General features: G+C 39.1%; 2 protein-coding genes across 5 annotated transcripts in view; one reads left to right on the top strand and one right to left on the bottom strand.

The window, feature by feature from the left end:
* Positions 1–18,950, bottom strand: part of LOC126486149 (DDB1- and CUL4-associated factor 6-like) — a 227,199-nt gene extending 208,249 nt beyond the window's left edge. For 2 of the 4 annotated variants that reach the window (XM_050108927.1, XM_050108928.1), the window contains exons 1-3: positions 18,511–18,943; positions 17,116–17,270; positions 10,085–10,202 (exon numbers count right to left, since the gene is read on the bottom strand). In XM_050108927.1, the coding sequence (XP_049964884.1) occupies positions 10,085–10,202; positions 17,116–17,270; positions 18,511–18,598 (361 nt within the window). In that variant the 5' untranslated portion in view covers positions 18,599–18,943. Of the gene's footprint in view, positions 1–10,084; positions 10,203–17,115; positions 17,271–18,510 lie in introns of all 4 variants that reach the window. The other 2 variants (XM_050108930.1, XM_050108929.1) reach the window with 2 other exon arrangements.
* The window catches only part of LOC126486232 (uncharacterized), a 97,656-nt gene continuing 96,115 nt past the window's right edge, over positions 18,903–20,443 (top strand). The window contains exon 1 of the mRNA XM_050108935.1: positions 18,903–19,000. Within this exon, the coding sequence (XP_049964892.1) occupies positions 18,994–19,000 (7 nt within the window). The 5' untranslated portion in view covers positions 18,903–18,993. The remainder of the gene's footprint in view (positions 19,001–20,443) is intronic.

The raw sequence follows: 20,443 nt of genomic DNA, 5'->3' as shown, positions 1-20,443 counted from the left end.
GGTGCACAGATTATTCGAAACTAGGTTGGTACTGCTCCGCCTACAACAATAGATCATGTTATATTATTGCATTGTTGTGGCCTCTGTCTGTGATGTGTCAGTAACACATTAGAAGTGAAGCACTAACAACGTCTTCAAACTTGTTAATTATGGTTACAAGTTCTTGTTATCGCTCGTACACTATTAAAGAAAAACTGAAAATTATTGAAGAAGCCAAGAACATTGGAAACCGTGCAGTGGGGAAAAAAGTGCAATGTGAGTGAGAGTTATAATCGAGATTGGCGAAAAAACAAAACGCGGTTTCAAGAAAACAACAGTAATCGCCAGGCCTTTTGCAGCCAAAAAGCGAAGCATTTGGACCTCGAAAAAAGGCTCTGCGATTATGTAGATGAGAAATGACAATACGGATGCACAGTGACTAGTGAAATGTGCCAACTTAAAGCATTGGCTTTAGCCAAAGAACTAGGCATACGATATGTGACTGTAGGCTTTCCCGGCATAAACTGTTGATGAAGGTTTCTTGGGTCTGTGTCAGTGAAACGCATATCAACAGTGCGCTTAAAAGGAAGAAGGAAGCAGTGACAACCCCAGAAGAAGAAGAAGAAGAAGAAGAAGAAGACAAATGACTCACGTTTTTTCCATATGTGGGTCCGCTCGCATCCAAAACTGCACGACTTCTGGGCAAATACAATATCAAAATCGTTCTCTGCCCAACATCAAAGATGAGGGAGCTCCTAGGTTCTGACAAAGACCCGCTGAAGCTTAACACACCAGGAATATACAGCATACCATACGAATGTGGTAAACAATACACTGGACAAAAACAGCGCTGTATATCTAAATGCTGCGAAGGACATATCAGATGTGTGCGACTAGATCACACAGAAAAATCAGCCATAGCAGAACACAGCATGAATGAAGAACACACCTCCAACTTCAAAAACACGAAGGTGCTGTGCCGAGTATCTGGCTTCTGGGAAAGTATTATCAAAGAATCAGTATTCATGACAACCTGGTCAGCAGGAATGAGGGATACCAACTCAGCGCAGCATTGAACCCTGCAATAGCTGCAATCCATCGGGAGTGCGCCTGTCAGCATTCTCTGCTGCGGACGCAGACAGAATGCTTACACTGAGAACCGAACACAGCCACCGCAGACGACTGGTACTACCAACCACCACGCACACGCTGCTTGTCCACCGCAGCCTCCCGAGGTCTTGTGGAGGGGTGTGACCGCATTTATAAATACCCCGCTCTCCACGAGGATGGGTAGTATGACACTACCCGAAACGTCGCAATATATTAACACTACCACCCAGCTGGAGAGCCGAGAAACCTTCATCAATAGGCATTATGAGTTTCAAAGCAAGCCAGGGCTGGCTATCAAGATTTTTCAACCGAAATGGATTAGGATTCTGAAGGGAAACTACCATCACTCAACAGCTTCCAGATGATTATGAGGAAAAAATTGTGCATTTTCATTGTTACGTGATAAATCTGCGACATGAACAGTCCTATATATTATCACAAATTGGTAACGTGGATCAAACACCAGTCTATTTTGAGATGCCATTCAACAACAACGTGAACAGGAAAGGAGAATCCAGCCACACGACATTAACTGGCGGCAGTGAGAAGCAAAGGTGTATAGTGATGATGTGTTTATCTGACAATGGACGAAAGCTACCACCTTACGTGATATTTAAAAGAGAAATTGTTCCGAAAATATCAGTGAAAGGCATATTAGTGAGAGCGAATCTGAAAGGATGGATGGGTAATGACCTTGTGATTGACTGGGTGACCCATGTTTGGCAATGTCGTCCTGGTGCGTTACTGAATTTACGTAACATGTTGGTCCTGGACATGTTCCGCAGACATAAAACTAAGGAGGTGCGAGGCAAATTACAAAAAGGGAAAACTTACTTGGTCATTATCCCTGGAGGCCTAACATCCATCCTACAACCACTAGATGTATGTATAAAGCCAACTGCCCAGCCAGCTGCACACCACTGAATCAGTTGCGTTTTAACGATTTATCAACCCCCACAACAGTATGTGAAGATTATGATGCTTTTCTTCAAACCAATTGATATCATATGTAATTTTGAACACATCAGTATGTTGAAACGACCCTTTTTTTTAAAAAAAAAAATAATAATAAAGCAATGCAAAAAAAAAAATCCCCTCCTTCAAAATTAGGGTGCACGGATTATTCAAGTAAATAAGGTATATTTGATGACAGACCAAATAGAAGCTCTTGAAACCATAAAAGGAGGCGTAAGGACAATCATTTCGACATGAAAAAGCAATACAAAGAGACATCACAAAATGAGTATCATAATGAACAGAATTTTAGGGCATCAAATCGGCGGAATGCATAATACACCAAGGAGATACAGTAAGTGTAGACAACCATATGATGGGTGGCAGAGATATTGTGTAAGCCACAGAAATGACCATTGTGAGACTTATAATTGATCACCCCCCAAACAGGGAAGAAATGATAACGTGGTTCCAGTTCGGGATTTGCAGGAAAACTGTAGTTAGTTTCGGATGCAACCCACTCTGAAACTGAATGTACAGAAATAGGTCACCCATTACAATACGAACAATGCACATAGGCAATGGGTATGACATTATGGAACACTTATTAAAGAAAGATGAGCAATGTACTAAGTACACCCTAAAACCGATTGTTACAGATGATGTACGTGGAGTTGGTGTTGACACCTTATTGGATTCTGGCTTAGAGGTGAGTGTACTGCAGAGAAGTTATTTCACCTTATTGGATTCGGGTTTGGAGGTGAGTGCAACTGCAGAGAAGTTATTTCAAGAATTCAATGATCATGTAAATATGCCAATTTTTCCAGTGAATGGACTCCGAACTGTAAACATGTTTGGGTATCAGATCAAGCCAATCAGAGATCAAGTTCTGCTGAAGTATCAAATTTTGGTAGAAAGCTTCGAGCAGCCAGTTTTTGTTGTTCCATTTTTTAATATTGAAATCACCTTCGGTACCAGCTGGGTGGCAGAAAGATCATGCTGATTACATCTTGTAGAAGAATGTGCTTACATGAAGAATAAAGAAGAAGAGATCTGCTCCACAGAAATTGAAGATGAAGGTTGTGAGAGTGCTCTGGGCATGAAGTTTAGTATTGTCTGTGTGAAAGAAAAAGTGGGAGATATGACTCTCCGATTTCAAGACTAAGATAACAACATGAAGTCAGGGTATGACATAAAAAAAAGATGCTGCAAATATTCAAGTGAAACTAAATAAATTACCAGAACTTGCCAAACATGAAAAGAAAGAGCTGAGAGAGATACTGAGGTTCCACAAAGTGTTATTTTGTCTCAATCCAGAATAATGAGAGAATCTTGTGAAATCTTACTCTGTTTGGTCGGCCAAAAATTTCAGCACTGACAAGGAGATTCAGAAAATGTTGGACACTAGAATCATCCAACAATCAAATAGTGAGTGTTTTAGTCCCATACAGGTAGTAATGACGCAAGATGGTATAGTCAGGATTGTATTGATGCCAGAGCAATCAACAGGATAATTCTTTTGCAAACGGATCAACCCAAAAACTTACAAGAGTTATCACAAAGACTTATTGGTTTCAAGTATTTGATAGAAATTACATTTCACATGTTCAAGAACTTTCTACACACTGTAGTGCACCATTATCTCCATGTAAACAGATTGGTTTGCGTATCTCCAGTGAATGTATAGACTGGTTTGGGTATCTTCAGTAAGTTCACAATAGAAAGTGTCATGCCATATATACTACTATTCTTTTTTTTCCTTTCTTTATATGCATGGAGAAGTCACTGAGCGTTACAACTAATCACCCCCTCATGACACAAGTGCAGTAGGCTCTGCCCACACACAACGCCTGGTTTTTTTGTTGCCATACAACTAATGTTGTTACAACATCTCTGCCTCAGTCGGTACACTAGTACACTAGGACCCCAATCACCCACCGCCACCGCCACTGGAGCGCATGTTTTGTGACAACTGTACTGCCAGCTGCTGTCTACTGCAACTGCTGGTGCTTCCAGTTGAGGACATCACATGAGCAGCTGCTACAAAGCCCACCATCTTACCTCCCCACTGCGTGTCTGTCAAACTGCATGCCATCCGAACATGTACTATGCCCACAACTTCAATGCAAGTTCATTGCATTCCACGATGCATCATTTTCTTCACGAGGCATCCCTTGTTGCCTGTTATATCTTGTCCTCTTTGCTATGATATTCTCATGCTACACTACATGGTCAAAAGTATCCAGACACCAGGCTGAAAAGTTCATGGCGTCCTCCATCAGTAATGCTGGAATTCAATATGGTATCGGCCAACCCCTTAGCCTTGAAGACAGCTTCCACTCTCGCAGGCTTAAGTTCAATCAGGTGCTGGATGGTTTCTTGGGGAACGGCAGCCTATTCTTCACAGAGTGCTGCACTGAGGAGAGGTATTGATGTCAGTCGGTGAGGCCTGGCATGAAGACGGCGTTCCAAAACATTCCAAAGGTGTTCTATAGGATTCAGGTCAGGACTCTGCGCAGGCCAGTTCATTACAGGGATGTTACTATCATGTAACCATGCCACAACAGGCCATGCATTATGAACAGGTGCTCAATCGCGTTGTAAGATGCAATAGCTATCCTGAAATTGCTCTTCGGCTGTGGGAAGCAAGGAGGTATTTAAAACATCATTCTAGGCCTGTGCTCTGATAGTGCCATGCAAAACAACATGGGGTGCAAGCCCCTTCCATGAAAAACATGACCACACCATAACACCACCGGTTCCAAATTTTACTGTTGGCACTACACACATTGGCAGATGATGTTTACCAGGCATTCGCCAAACCCACACCTTGCCATTGGATCACTACACCGTCTACAGTGATTCATCACTCCACACAATGTTTTTTCCATTGTTCAATCGTCCAATCTTTATGCTCCTTACACCAAGTGAGGCATCATTTGGCATTTACCAGCATGATGTGTGGCTTATAAGCAGCCGCTCGACCATGAAATCTAAGTTTTCTCACCTCCCACCTAATTGTCACAGTACTTGCAGTGGATCCTGATGTAGTTTGGAATTCCTGTGTGATGGTCTGGATAGATGTCTGCCTATTACACATTACAACTCTCTTCAACCATCGGCGGTCTCTGTCAGTTAACAGATGGGGTCAGCCTGCATGCTTTTGTGCTGTACGTGTCCCTTCACATTTCCACTTCACTATCACATCGGAAACAGTGGACCTAGGGATGTTTAGGTGTGTGGAAATCTCACGTACAAACATATGACACAAGTGATACCCAATCACATGACCACTTTCGAAGCCCGTGAGTTCTATGGAGTGGCCCAGTCTGGTCTCTCACGATGTCTAATGACTACTGAGGTCGCTGTTATGGAGTACCTGGCAGTAGGTGGCAACACAATGCACCTAATATCAAAAATATATGTTGTGAGCACACAGTGTATAAGTATGTCAGAGTAAAGTGTTTAAAAACAGAGCATAGTGAAATGGTGAATTAAATAGTGCATCATGAAAGTGCAGCTACATAAAAAAAGGGAATTTACCATTTTTGAAGGTCTTTCTGAATCATACTCTAACATTTTAGTAAACTTATACTACCAATTTTAGACACAAATTTTCTGATGAAACAATTTTATCTAGATGCTATGTAATGTAATGATTTAATAATCTTGTTTGATGACATCTATTATTTATCTTAGGCTACTATGATCTGAATATTGCTGCAAGATGTTTTTATGTCTTTAGATCTCTCTTTTTCACATAACTAACTTTTATGAAAAAGCATTTTACTCCATAAATATTCACAGTTCAACTGTTACATCAAATGATTGCACTGACAGAGAGTCATAAACCAGTCAACCAAATATTGCATTTAAAGTCTTTTAAGATTTGACACTGATTTCATACTACTTAATTACATAACAGACTGAGTGCTTACACAGAAGTAAATGACTGTGTTTTTACGGAAGTGATCTTGTTTATTAATTAGTATCTTTAAAAGTGCTATCTACTTGAGTATTTAATAGTGGCCACAGTTTCAAAGTTAGATTAGATTGGTCCTTTTTTCCTCTATGACTGTATTCCACTAACAAGTTTTCTTCGTATTTGTTTATTACCTACTTAGACGTTGCCTTCATAATTGTTTATTTTTGTTGACATTATATGTCTTTCCAGTAGTTATGGCTATGTTAATTATGCGATTTGTATATTAGTTATAGACATCCCACAACATTAGTGAGTGTCTGATCTTTCTTGCCTTTTATAATCTTTCTTGAATAACTTGAATATTTTGGTCAGGGTCTGTTTGAGTTTCTGCCCTTAGATTTGACAAACACATGAGGAATCCAAGGTCAAAAATATATGAGTTATGGGGAAGTGGGATTACCATTTCCGTACCTTTGTCAATACGAGAATAAATATAGCCTCTGTGAGTTGCGGAAAAGCTTCGCTAAATCTCTGGTTACAACTCGTTTTGGATAGGCAGCATGATAGTCATGGTTGTCATTCACAACTGGCCAGAGTCAATAAGAGACACTGTTGAAACAGAGCCAGAATATGAATTTGGCTGTGTACATGAATAATATTTAATGTTAGCATGAATGAAGGTAATATCCTCCCAGAATGAATGACTTTGAACGTAAGTTGTTATTAGAATTTCATGATCCAATTTCATTATTCAGATTTCATAAGTGTCATCTACAAAGCCATTAATAAATCCATAGTTGCTTCTTAACCTGTTGTACTTTCTGAACTTTGTCCATCAGTAATTAAGTCTTATTAATTAATCAACAGATCTGTCTCACATGGGGGATATTCAAAGTCAAGAGGTACTCTCAATGTACTTTTTGCTTTACAAATTCTTGAGAGGTTTCCTCAGCTTCTTTATCCAAATAAAAAGACAATAGGACTGTTCTATGGCCCAGTTGCCATATCCACTCCTCCCAGCGATTGTTATTCTTGTGTGTCAGGCAGTTAAAATGCAAGAGGAGAACACACCTAAGGAGAAGGGTGGAGGATGGAAGTGACTGCCATCAGCAAGACTCAGCTTAGGTGATGTCAAAAGGAAGTAGTAACTTCTTCCTCGAATGATTTATTGATCTGATAGGTAGTTCACAACTTGGAAAAGAGAAGTTGCTAACTATAGCCTTCACAAATTTCATTTTCATATAAATTAAATGGAGACATTCGTATTTATTCGAGTTTTGATATACTCTGTTCCTGTGTTCTCTTTTCCTTCTTAAAAACTGAGACAACTTGCAACACTGGGAAAATGATGGTCTGGGCAGACTGCACGCAGCGAAGTTTTTTCACAAGGGTGGACATCATATGGAGTTCTGCCACAATTGCCAGAGATGGGTTCTGAAGGACAAAAAGATGGTACATGATCAAAACTAAAACATGAGAAACACCTTGTGGGTAGCAGAACGTAAGGCTTAGTGTCACAGCTATATGCCACGATTCTTATGTTTTCTGGTAGGATGTGTCCTTCAAATGCCAATATGAAAGCAGCAATGTCAACCCAATTTTCCTTTGAGACCTTCTATATACGCTGTACAAAATTCATGCTGTGATGTTCTATGTTTGCTCTGAGTTCTTTGTTCAGCTGGAGTGTTTTACACTTGCAAGATAATGCCTTTGGTTGTACATAGGATATTGGGTGGGGTAATAGTGATAGGGACATCTCCTAAAACGTTTCCGGTTTGGAGTGCTTAAGATAGGGATTTCAGTTTCTGCTTTACTCTGCACAGATCCATTCCACCTTTTTTCCAGGGTAACTAGTTCATCAAAATTATCTTTGACATACTTAACAAACAGTAATGTCATTGTTGTGATGGAATGACAATCTGTCCTAGCACGACCTAAACAATAAGTAAATTTCATTTCTTGTTTCCTAATCATTCCCTTGTTCAAGTGACAGGAAGGAAAGGCTGTGGGCAGTATGTCTGCCATCTATCCATCGAAGCTCTTCAAGGGTGCTACCCAATAATGGCTATATCCTCCTGCTTGAGGCCATAGTTCAGACTCAATATGCCCTACAAGGAAAGACATTTTGCACAGGGCAGTAACAGCTTGAGCATCAACCACCTAAATCCTGCAATGTCAGATGGTAATGATGGAGAAGGTACCTGACACCTGATGACCCCAACATGTCGGATTGGCTACCATGGTGGCTTGTTGGCAACAGTAGATATCCAAATAGTGGAAATGCATAGGTGATTTTATTGTCCTGTGTATGTGTCCCACTTAGGTTTTTCCACCATATGGTCCACACTACAGTCAAAATTTGGAAAAAAAGCTGCAGAGTCAAACCCAAAAGCAGGGACTATAATATTTTACCAAAAAGATAATCATGAGAAGAAAGCAAGGAAAACAACCTGAAGAAACAATTTAAAGAATAGACACAGTGGCATCAAGATACAATACTAAGGTCAACTGGGCACAACAGAGGGAAGGGGAAGGGGAGGGAGAGAGGGAGAGAGGGAGAGAGGGGGGGAGAGAGGGAGAGAGGGGGGGAGAGAGAGAGAGAGAGAGAGAGAGAGAGAGAGAGAGAGAGAGAGGGAGAGGGGGGGGGGGATGAAGATGGGGGAATTGCGGCATAGGAAAGAAAGAGAACAATTCTGTGGTGGCTTAAGGTCTCATGTTCACTGCATATACTCATAAAGGAGACATGAGCTCCCAGGGAGGCATAACTTATCAGACTTACTTCCAGTCACAGTGGTATGACAAACAAGCAAATAAATGTCTATCCACCTCAGAACAGACACAAATAACATATATGATGTGCACACAAAATTGTACCATGAAAGTGGCCTCACAAATACAGTTCAGTGATGTAATGGGTTTGATAAAAGTTGCTACATCAAAACTTCAAGCTAGATTACTGAAAACCAATAACAAATCGTAATTTTTCCCTTCACATGGGACAGAGCACCAAATTCATTATACTCTCAACAGGATGCTACATTTAGAGTGGAGGACTTTGCTTTAATCTGTAAGAGGTTACCTCATACAGTTTTTTTAGCATCCTGAAATAGCATTGACACTGTGTTATTTCAAATTGTGAAAATGAAACTATTTACCCAAAATTACTTCCAGGGTTACTTATCTTCAAAGAAATTTACTATTATGTGCAGTTGGCTTCCTCATAGTGTGAGAAGAAACAAGCAAATAAGAAGTGATGCAAAATACCTTTTGGTTGATTAATTTAACACAAACGTTTTTACATTAAAGGTGCCTACATTTGTGAGTCACTGACAGGGAATACGTAACTACCTGATATAACAAAATCTGATGAACGCCAAAAATAGAAACATGGTAATTACAGAAAAAGTGTTAATATCTGAGGTTATGTTTAAGTTTACAGTGATTATGGCCTTTAAGCCTTTCCTAAAATGTGTCCTAAAACCATAACAAAACTTCATATCTGGTAATGTTCTCTAAATGTTAAGAACTAAATTTGATGTCATGACTATATTTTACAATTGCTATAGGAACATTAATTGTGATAAAAATTCTTTTAAGAAAGAATCTGCTGTCAAATCATGCATTTGGTTAGTATGTGTTACAATTTTGTACATACTACACAGTTATTCAAAAAGTTAACTTTCTATGTGCACATTGTCCTTAGGCCACATTTTCATGTAAGCCACAAAATCCTTCCCTGTTCCAGATCTGCTGTGTCTGTTTAATATGTTGTTACAATAAAACTGTGGTAGTGACAAATTATTAAACACTCAACTCAAGCAACTTCTTCACTGACTTAAATATTAAGGGGGTATTCAAGTAAACAAAACGGAATTGTTAAGATTTAATAAAAATTTCAGTGAGGTGCTGGAAGACTACAAATTCTGAGTTAATATTATTCAAAGTTCATTCATAGAAAAGTAATTTCCTTCCAGGCTTAGCATAAAACTTCAAAAAATGCACTGTAATATAACCATACATTATAAAGTAGTCTATTGCAAAATATTTCTATTATGAGACCAATTATTTCCAAATTCATACATCCATGTCTAATCTACATCACAGAGGAGTACCAACCAGTGTAGAGTATTATGCCATCACCAGAACATGAGATGATACTTGTGTCACCACTGCTTGGTAGGAACTTAGCACTGAATATGTTGGCACGGTGACTAGTTTTCAGATCAGTAAGAACCTGGAAAATGCACTACAAAGTTTTAAATTGTAAAGTTATACATTAGGACACACACACACACACACACACACACACACACACACACACACACACACACACACACAGTATGGCACAGGGGGAACGTGTAAGACAACTGGCAATAAGAAATGAATTTTACAACTGGTGTGTCACCAGTGAACTTAGATTTTTACATTATACGTACTTTTACAGTCACTAAAGAAAGCTGTTACGGGCAAACTTATTCCCAGACATAGTAAGGCAGACCACTATCAAGCAATGCCTTAGCTGAGGTACACACAGAAACAGGACTTTCATATCTTCATCTACATCTACGCTCTGCAAACCATCTTGCGATTGTACCAGTTTTAGGGTTTCTTCCTGTTCCATTCACATATGGAGTGTGGAAAGAATGATTATTTGAATGCCTCTGTGTGTGTGTGTGTGTGTGTGTGTGTGTGTGTGTGTGTGTGTGTGTGTGTGTGTGTGTGCAGCTATTATTCTAATCTTATCCTCATGATGCCTATGTGAGCGATACATAGAGGGTTGTAGTATATCCCTCGAGTAAGCATTTAAACTGATTTTAGGAACTTGGTTAATAGACTTTCTTAGTAGAGTTTAAATCTGTCTTCAAGAGTCTGCCAGTTCAGTTCCTTCAGTATCTCTGTGACACTTTCCCATGGACTAATCAAACCTCTGACCATTCAGGCTGCCCTTCTCTGTACATATTCAATATCCTCTAGTAGTCCCATCTGGTACACACTTGAGCAATATTCTAGAATATGTTACATGAGTGATTTGTAAGAAATCTCTTTCGTAGACTGCACTTTCCCAGTATTCTACCAATAAACTGATACCACCTGCTATGTGATCATTCCATTTCATATCCCTGCAAAGTGTCACACCCAGGTATTTGCATGAATTGGCTGATTTCAACAGTGACTTATTGATACTAAAGTCATAGGATACTACGTTTTGTTCATTTTGTGAAATGTGAAATTCAACATTTCTGAACATTTAGAGCAAGTTACCAATCTCTGCATTATGTTGAAATCTTATTAAAATCTGGCTGAATATTTATGCAGTTTTCTCAGATAGTACTTCATCATAGACAAGTGCTGTATCTGCAAAAAGCCTGGTTGTGTGCAAGGTCATCAACATACAATATGAACAGCAAGGACCCCAACACAATTGCCTGGGGCACACCCGAAGTTACTTCTGCATCTGACGATGACTCTCCATCCAAGATAACATGTTGGGTCCTCCCTACCAAAAAGTCCTCAATTCAGTCGCAAATTTCTCTTGATAGACTATATGATCACACTTTTGACAATAAGTGTAAGCGCAGTGTGGAGTCAAATTTTTTTTTTTTTTTTTTTTTTTGGAAGTCAAGAAATACTATATCTATGGGTTGCCTTGACCCAAAGCTTTCAGTATGTCACATGAGAGAAGTGCAAATTGGGTTTCACATGACTGATGTTTTCGAAACTCATGGTGGTTGGCCCTGAGGAGCTTTTCTGTTCAAGATACCTCATTATTTTTGAGCTCAGAATATGTTCTAAAATTCAACAATAAATTGATGTCAAGGATACTGGATGGTAGTGTTGTGGATCATTTCTACTACCCTCCTTGTAGATAGGTGTGACCTGTGCCTTTTTCCAAGAAATGGGCATGATCTTTTGTTCGAGGAATCTAACTCAGCCACAAACTCAGCGTAGAATCTCACAGGGATTCCATTGGGGCCTGGAGCTTTTTAACAATTTCAGCTGTTTCTCAATGCCATTAACACTAATACTTATTGCATTCACTTTTTCAGTGGTATGAGGATTAAATTGGGACAGTTCTCATATATGAGCATTTTAAGAGTGCTACGTGGATATTGAGTTTCTGTGAAACTAATGAACTGCTGATAGCAGTATGGTCTAAATAAACCTAGATAGTGTTTTGGGGGTGGGGAGTGGAAGTGGTGGCAGCAAGCATCATCTGGTGCAATTGTTGTTCTGCTACAAATATGATGTGTAGTGGAGCTGCAATGATCACCACCTTGCACACCATGCAAAATCTGTCCTGTGGAACGGGCATTAGGAGTCAAACTGAATGCCTATATGCCTATAATGACTGCAAGTCACGGTCTGTTTCCTTATTTGGTTTGGCACATTTTCCTTTGAACAATGAACATCTGAAAAATACATGACTTAATCCACTGCATCTTTCTTACAATTCTTCAAGATTTTACAAAATTTAGTAGTAAAGGAGACCACACACAGAATAGCGAAAGCAATGAGACACAGTCATGCATATATTTGTGTGTGTGTGTGTGTGTGTGTGTGTGTGTGTGTGTGTGTGTGTGTGTGTGTGTGTTTGTTGACTCATTACTTCTACTATTCGGTGAGTGGTCTCTTTTACTTCTAAATTATTTACCTTCTGCCAGAAATCTTACCATATTTCTCAAGATCTGATTTATGAGATTGAATTTCCCATAAATGAAAGACTATTAAAGCTAATGATGGCAATGTAATGGTATGTGAGACATTTAACTGGTCCATCACAAAATATTACTAGCGAACCCTTTCTCAACATTTACACCCATTCATTTCATGTGTTTAATCCAAAGTGTTCAACCACTTCTAATACAACAATGTCACATTACATAACAACAGTAGCTACAGGAAATGCAAACACATTGATTCGCAATTGTCCTTCTGTCACGGATACCAACTCTCCTAATTTCAGTATCACCGGGCAAAACCAAAATATTTCCTACAACAGACAGTGAGAAAAGACATTCATCGCCACAGAATACTATGTGAAATAGTTTGTATTTAATTGTATGCTCAGTTCATGTCAGTGTTTAATCCAAAATGTTCAATGAATTCCAATATAAATATAGTTGATTGCTCTATTTGTAAAAAAAAAAAAAAAAAAAAAAAAAAAGAAAAAGAGGTTCCAGTACTGTGACCTTCCAGGCTTCCTTGTTTTGAAATTCAGACATCTTAAAACGTTTTTCGTCTTTGCATGGGTATTCTTGAGCAACTTCGCATGCTGTTCACCGCTGAATGGGCTTCAGCTTCTAACACAGGATTCCATAATGAACTGAGCTGATATCCCCGTTTGTGAGATTTTCATGGAACCTAATTTCTATCAATCCCACATCAGCAACTATATGCTGAAAGTATGACAAGCGTATGAGTTGGATTAACAGTGTCCGCAAAGAGATTCAAACAAAGCCTCCAGTCTCTGTTCACTACCACTCCACAGCTCCCGTCCAGCAACCCTCTCGCCCACCAACCGCACAAGCCTCAGCCCATGTATCTGTGCTTGCCTATCTCACGTAAATACCAGGACACCTGCAATATCTCACTACTTTGCCACAAGATGATGAGTATGATAACCGATCAAAACATCAAAGTATTTTAAAACTGACCCTCAGCTAGAAACTGGCAGACTTTCATCATTTGTTAGTGTTATTTTCAGATTACATCCATCTGCTTAGTCATGAAAGGCAGTATCTTGAAACTCTAAACAAACACTTGTGACATCAGACGATGCTGACTAAGCAAACAAAACTTTGCCCAAGATAGTTATGGAGACTGTTCTCATAATGATTTTTCACCATTGTAAATTTTCTGAGCAATTTTAGATTAGGGAGATGCTCATCAAGCAAAAAACACTTTGGTGAGGACAATTGTGGAGAATGTTCTCAGAATGACTTTTCAGCACTATGAGTTTTCTGGGCACTTTTAGGTTATGACTCCCCAGTTTACACCATGTTTTTACGTGCTTGCCTCCCACGCAGCGGGCCCGGGTTCGATTCCCGGCCGCGTTGAAGATTTTCTCAGTTCGTGGACTGGGTGTTGTGTTGTCCACATCATCATTTCATCCTCATCACTGGCAAGCCAGTCGCCCTATTTGGCGTCGACTGAAATAAGACTCGCACTCAGCGGCCGAACTTCCCTGGATGGGGCATCTCGGCCAGCAATGCCATACCATCATTTCACTTCACTTCATTAAAACACAGGAAGTAGAGGAACTCACTGTTTGTCTGTGCTCAAGTAACTGAATTTTACAACTATGGGACCGTATCATCTGGCTACCAAATTGAAATTTGTAAGATTTCTACTGCTAACACCTGGGGAAAGCACGAGCTCTGGGGTAATTTCGTTATTACTACTACCATTCATACTGTTATTAGCACATTAAATTAATTTAAAATCATGTTTACTGATTTAATACTGCAGATCTACACTAAAACTTCATCTACACCTACATCTCTTCTCTGAAAACCACCATGAGGTGCATGGCAGAGTCTACATCCCATTGTACCAGTCACTTGGGTTTCTTCCTGTTCCGTTCACTTATGGAGCACTGGTAGAATGACTGTCTGAATGCCTCTGTGTGTGTGTAGCAATAATTCTAATCTTATCCTCACGATCCCTATGTGAGCAGTACATAGGGAGTTGTTGTTTATCCCTATAGTAATCATTTAAAGCCAATTCTTGAAACTTTGTTAATAGACTTTCTTGGGAGAGTTTACATCTGTCTTCAAGAAGCTGCCAGTTCAGTTCCTTCTGTATCTCTCTGACACTCTTATCATGTATTGAACAAACCTGTGACCATTCATAGTGTCCTTCTCTGTACGTGTTAACAAACCTGTGACCATTTGTGCTGTCCTTCTCTGCATACGTTCAATATCCCCTGTTAGTCCTGTCTGGTACAGGTCCAACACACTTGAGCGCTGTTCTAGAATCTGTTACATGAGTAATTTGTAGGCAATTTCCTCTGTACACTGATTGCACTTCCCCAGTATTCTACCAATAAATCGAAGTCTACCACCTGCTTTACACATGACTGAACATACGAGATCATTCCATTTCATATTCCTACAAAGTGTCACACCCAGGTATTTGAATGAGTTGGACAATTCCAAAAGTGACTCATTGATATTATAGTCATAGGATACTACTTTTTTTTCCTCTTTTCTTTTAGTGAAGTGCAAAATTTTACATTTCTGAACATTTAGAGCAAGTTGCCAATCTATGCACCATGTAGAAATCTTACAGAGATCTGACTGAATATTTGTTCAGCTTCTCTCAGGTAGTACTTCATTATAGATAATTGCATCATCTGCAAAAAGCCTGATTGTCTGCAAGGTCATTAATACACAACACGAACAAAAATGGCCCCCAACACACTTCCCTGGGGCACACACAAAGTTACTTCTACATCTGACAATGACTCTCCATCCATGCTGTGTTCTCCCTACCAAGAAGTCCTCAATTCGGTCACAAATTACACTTGATACCCCATATGATTGTACTTTTGATAATAAGCATAGGTGCAGTGCTGAGTCAAATGCTTTTGAGAAATCAAGGAACACTGTATCTACCTGTTTGCCTTTATCTAAAGCTTTCAGTGTCATTGTGAGGAAATGGCGAGTTGAGTTTCACATGATCAGCGTTTACAAAATCCATGATGGTTGACACTAAGGAGGTCATTCTGTTCAAGATACCTCACTATGTTTGAGCTCAGAATATTTCTAAGATTCTACAACAAATTGATGTCAAGGATAGTTGACAATAGTTTTGTGGATCACTTCTTCTACCCTATTTGTAGACGAGTGTGACCTGTGTTTTTTCCAAGAACTGGACACTGTTTTCTGTTCAATGGACCTACGAAAGATTATGGTTAGAAGAGGGGCTAACTCAGGCAAAAATTTAGTAAAGAATCTGACAGGGATTCCATGGGGGGGGGGGGGGGGAGGGGGGGGGGGGAGGGGGGGGAGGGGGGGGGAGGGGGGGGCGGCCTGGAGGTTCGTTCAATTTTAATGATTTCAGCTGTTTCTCGACACAACTGGTACTATTACTTATTTCATGCATCTTTTCAGTGGTACAGCAATTAAATTGGGGTGATTCTCCTTGGTTTTCCTTTGAAAACATTCGAAAATGGAGTTAAGTATTTCAGCTTTTGCTTTGCTACCCTCAATTTCAATTCCTGTCTCATTCCCTAGGGACCAGACACTAACTTTGGTGCCCCTAACAGCCTTCAAATACAACCAGAATTTCTTTGGGTTCTGCGGAAGATCACTTGCCAATATACTGCTACGATAGTCACTTAAGGCACAATGCATTGCTCTCTTGACAGTCAAACATGTTTCATTCAGCATCTATAGGGCCCTATGCTTTGTTTTACTGCTATTTTGCAGTAGTCTCTATTTCTTCTTTACAGTGACTGTATACCATGGTGGTTCATTCCCATTATGAACTGCTCTACCGGGTACATATCTATCCAGTGAATCTTAACTCTGTACGAACAGGCCTCAGAGGGCCCAACATTACTGATTGTTTGCAGCTGACAGGCGTCATTGGATTCAGATGTGGAGGGGCATGTAGTCAGTACATCACTCTCCTGGCCATTGTCAGTTTTGGTGATTGTTTACTATGAACACTTGAAAGTGACAGAGTGACTTGTAGAAATAGTACATGGGTTACTGATGTGTCAGATACAGTAAACAGAATAATTTGCGTTCCATGCAGGTGTTTACAATATTTTCTCTGGGAACACTTAAGAGAGTTTTCATCAACCCGAAAATATATTAACTTGATGGTGCGCCATCGTTCAATAATAGGAGCATGTGGAGTACACTGTAGCCTTCAGTATTAATCTGTGTTATGAGAGAGATCTGAAGACTCTGATCTATCAACTAATATTTGTTGATCAACGAGTTTGACATTACACCGCAACTTCTCAATATGAGAGATATTGACCCTCTGGTACAGTTACAATGGAGCACTAATAAATTGCACTATATTCAAACTCAGATGAGTCTTCTTAACCATTATCAAGAGTGTACTAAGAATGTAATATGACTAACTGTATAGATAAAAACTAGTAAACTTTACAGTTTCAAACATATTACCTTATAATTGTAACCATGTGTTACAACAAGATGTTGATCATCTGAGCCTGAAAGGATGTATTCCCCTGTCTCATTCCAACAAATTGAATTCACACAGCCATTATGCACAGGCAGGCTCTTCAGTAAGCGAAGTCTCTGTATTAAATCGAGGCTTCCTGACAGACAAAAAACATCCATGGTATTACAATAACAGTACTCTTCTCTGATCCTCCCCCATGTACACAAATGCCCAAAACTGAAAATAAAACATTTCACAAGAAGAAGAAAACAAAAAAATTTACAGTTCCAAGTCAGAAGCAATGTTGAGTTAATTTATAGTACAACAAAGTACAAATAAATGTTGCACACAGATAAGATGTTCAGTTGTCCTTTATGAAAAACTTCTTTAACAATTTCACATTACGGCAATCGTCTATTTACACCATTGGTAAGTTTCCACAAGTTTGTGTTTCTAACAATACTTTCCCTTATGCTGAAACGCTGTAATTGTTGGTTTTAAATGTTAAGCTACCAATAGGAGATAAAGAGCAGCTTTGTTCTAATTTACTTGACAATTTGAATGGCTTAAGCACATATTGGATCAACAGTAAGCCTATAGTGGTTATTTGTTGTTGACACAATATACTATTCAATTTTCTATAATTAACTTGATTACTTTCCACATCCCTGCAAGTTCTCCTTATTGATGGGACCTGCAAAGCATGATGAACGAATGACAACTGTGAGCCAGGAATATCACTGCACTGAATGATTCTGCGCATTAGATTTGTACAACAGGATTTGAATTAATAGATAACGTCCTTTCTAGCTGCGTAGTCATCAGAATGAATGTAAATATCACAGCTTTGAGCATGTTAATTCATAGTAAACTTTCTTTCGTTTACTGGCTTTGAATTTGCTTTCAGGGTGTCAAGAAATTTTATTGCTTCATATAGGGACTTGATAGTTTAATTTTTTTTTTTTTTCGATCAATACATCATTTTCCATTGCTGTCCCCGTGACAGCTGATCGTTTGCTAACATCAAACGTTACGTGGGTCCTTTGAAACTCACTATTTAGCAGCTGCCGATACTTACTGTCAGCAGTTACTGCGAAGAGGGAGGGGGGGGGGATTTCCCTATTCATTGGATAGCTAATTTCATTTGATACTTTTTTTTGTTTAGTAAATAGCTCTGTCTGCAACTAAAGTGAGTCAGATCTTACAGTGGTGTTCCTGTTGCTATCCCTATATTCGTAGTCATTTTACTAAGCTCAAAATCCAATTACTATAAGGAAATGAACACAGACCACTGCATTTACATCTAGTACTGTTGTTTCATTTTCTTCAAATAGGTAGCGATGTAAAAATAGATCAACAATCAATCCATGATGACATGCCTCTTACTAGACACCAACCTTTGCTGCTGTTGTATAACTTTATTCTTGTTTTATCGTCGTATGGCTGATGAAAAACATCTCGAAACACGCTTTTCCTACCTTTCATTATTATGCTACTTTCGTTTCCTTTAAACACTTTCAGTTGACTAAAACTGCAGTGTCAAGTTCTGAGCAACAAACATGTAGAATACCGTAAACAATTTCCTTTGCGAATTATCTTTGTTTGGAACAAACAGTTTTTACTCTCAGATTTTAGCTGGCACGCTCCCTCCCAACACATCACGACACCATTACGCTAAAAATAAATTCGCTTCTGTGCGTCGCAGCGTTCAACACACGATCAGCTGTTTCTTGACACCAAATTTTGCAGGCGTCATTTGTTTTACTGCAGCCAAATATTTGTAGACAGCAACAATATCTTTATCAAGGAAAACAACCAACGTGTGCAACATAGCCCACTTGTTAAATAAACAACAGTTGTTGAGTTTTGCAGTTGGATGAATGTATTGTAAGTAATCAACACATCTTTCCGGCGCCGATTAAGAGAGTCATCTTCAGTCCGTGAGAACTTGCGGCTGTTTAACCGTAGGGAAGGGTTGCCTGTTTTTGTGCCAATGTTTATTATTGTTTACTGTGCAGTTTGAAATAATTCTTCGACGACCTAAAGTCGTTTACATTTCTGTTATGCATGTCAACAGAAAGAAAGTGCTACAGAGTATATAGAATTCTTCAGCACCTGCGTTTCATAGAATAGTGAGAAAGGATTTTAGTCGCGTGCAGACTGCGGCACAGTTTTAGACAGTTTTTTAAATTACAGTACGCATCGATTACGGCCTACCAATTTAAACTAAGGCACTGTAAAATTGTGCTTTTCACCAGTTTGCGAGTGTCTTCTGCAAGGTTCAGAATTTCTGTGCTGTAGTCTGTTGATAGTGAACTCTCAGGCAGTTCAAAAGATTAACCTAGCCGTGCTTATTCATTGTTTAAAGGAAGACCGAGGTCATAGTTCATCCTTAATCGTTTACGGGGAAATATCATCATGTCGCTAGTATTATTAAATTTACGTAATGTATCAACACCTTGGGCCAGCCTATAAAATGCCTAGGACCATAAGTATTTGTACAGTGACTCTTGTTGTAACTCTTTCATTGATATTCATTCATCCATCCACTGTGTTGTGTAGATCCCATCAAGAATGAGAACTTGACCGATGAGGAGCATTGCCATCAAAAGCGAAGCAGAACACAGAAAGTTAGTTAGTGTGTAAACTTTATTAACAATGATTATCACTGTACTGCTTAATACTATTCTTCCTTAACCTTGCTAAAAGTTACCCAGAAAATTGAAGAAAAGCTGCTACTCTGAAAAAATTGCATTTTCCTCACCTTTATTCAACAGCTACTGTTTATCATCTTTTTGTAGCTTAATACTTACTTAAATATGTAAGTAATTTTCATAGAAAATAGTTTCCTATATCTGTAAATACTGAATGCTGTTACGAATACACTACTATCTGTCTTGCCGCCGTATGGTGAACACTCCTGCTTACAAAGCACGTAATGGAAAGCTTCAGTATAGATAATCATACAAACTGTAGAGAGCCTGATGTGATATGTATTTATTTATTTATTTTAATTGGGATTCTTAATTTTTTTCATTATGTTAGATGGAAGCTTATGAAATACCTTAACACCAGAGAACTTATGGCACCAGCACAGCAAGTCATTTTTGCGTGTTTGAAAGGGCAAAATACGAACAATTGCATATCTCTGTGAGCCAGTTTTGGACCAGTTCAGAAATCATCTGATCAGCAGAATCACTACCTTTTAGTGAGCTGATGAATTTTGTAATCTCTTAAGGGCTTATACTTTTTAAGCAAATATCAATAGTGTCTGCTGAAGTAAATGAGCATGATATGACAAGGTAAATAGCACATGAGATGTTAACCACA

The sequence above is a fragment of the Schistocerca serialis genome, chromosome 1 (assembly GCF_023864345.2).
Source record: "Schistocerca serialis cubense isolate TAMUIC-IGC-003099 chromosome 1, iqSchSeri2.2, whole genome shotgun sequence".
Lineage (NCBI taxonomy): Eukaryota > Metazoa > Arthropoda > Insecta > Orthoptera > Acrididae > Schistocerca > Schistocerca serialis.
This window is presented reverse-complemented; position numbering and strand designations above follow the sequence as displayed.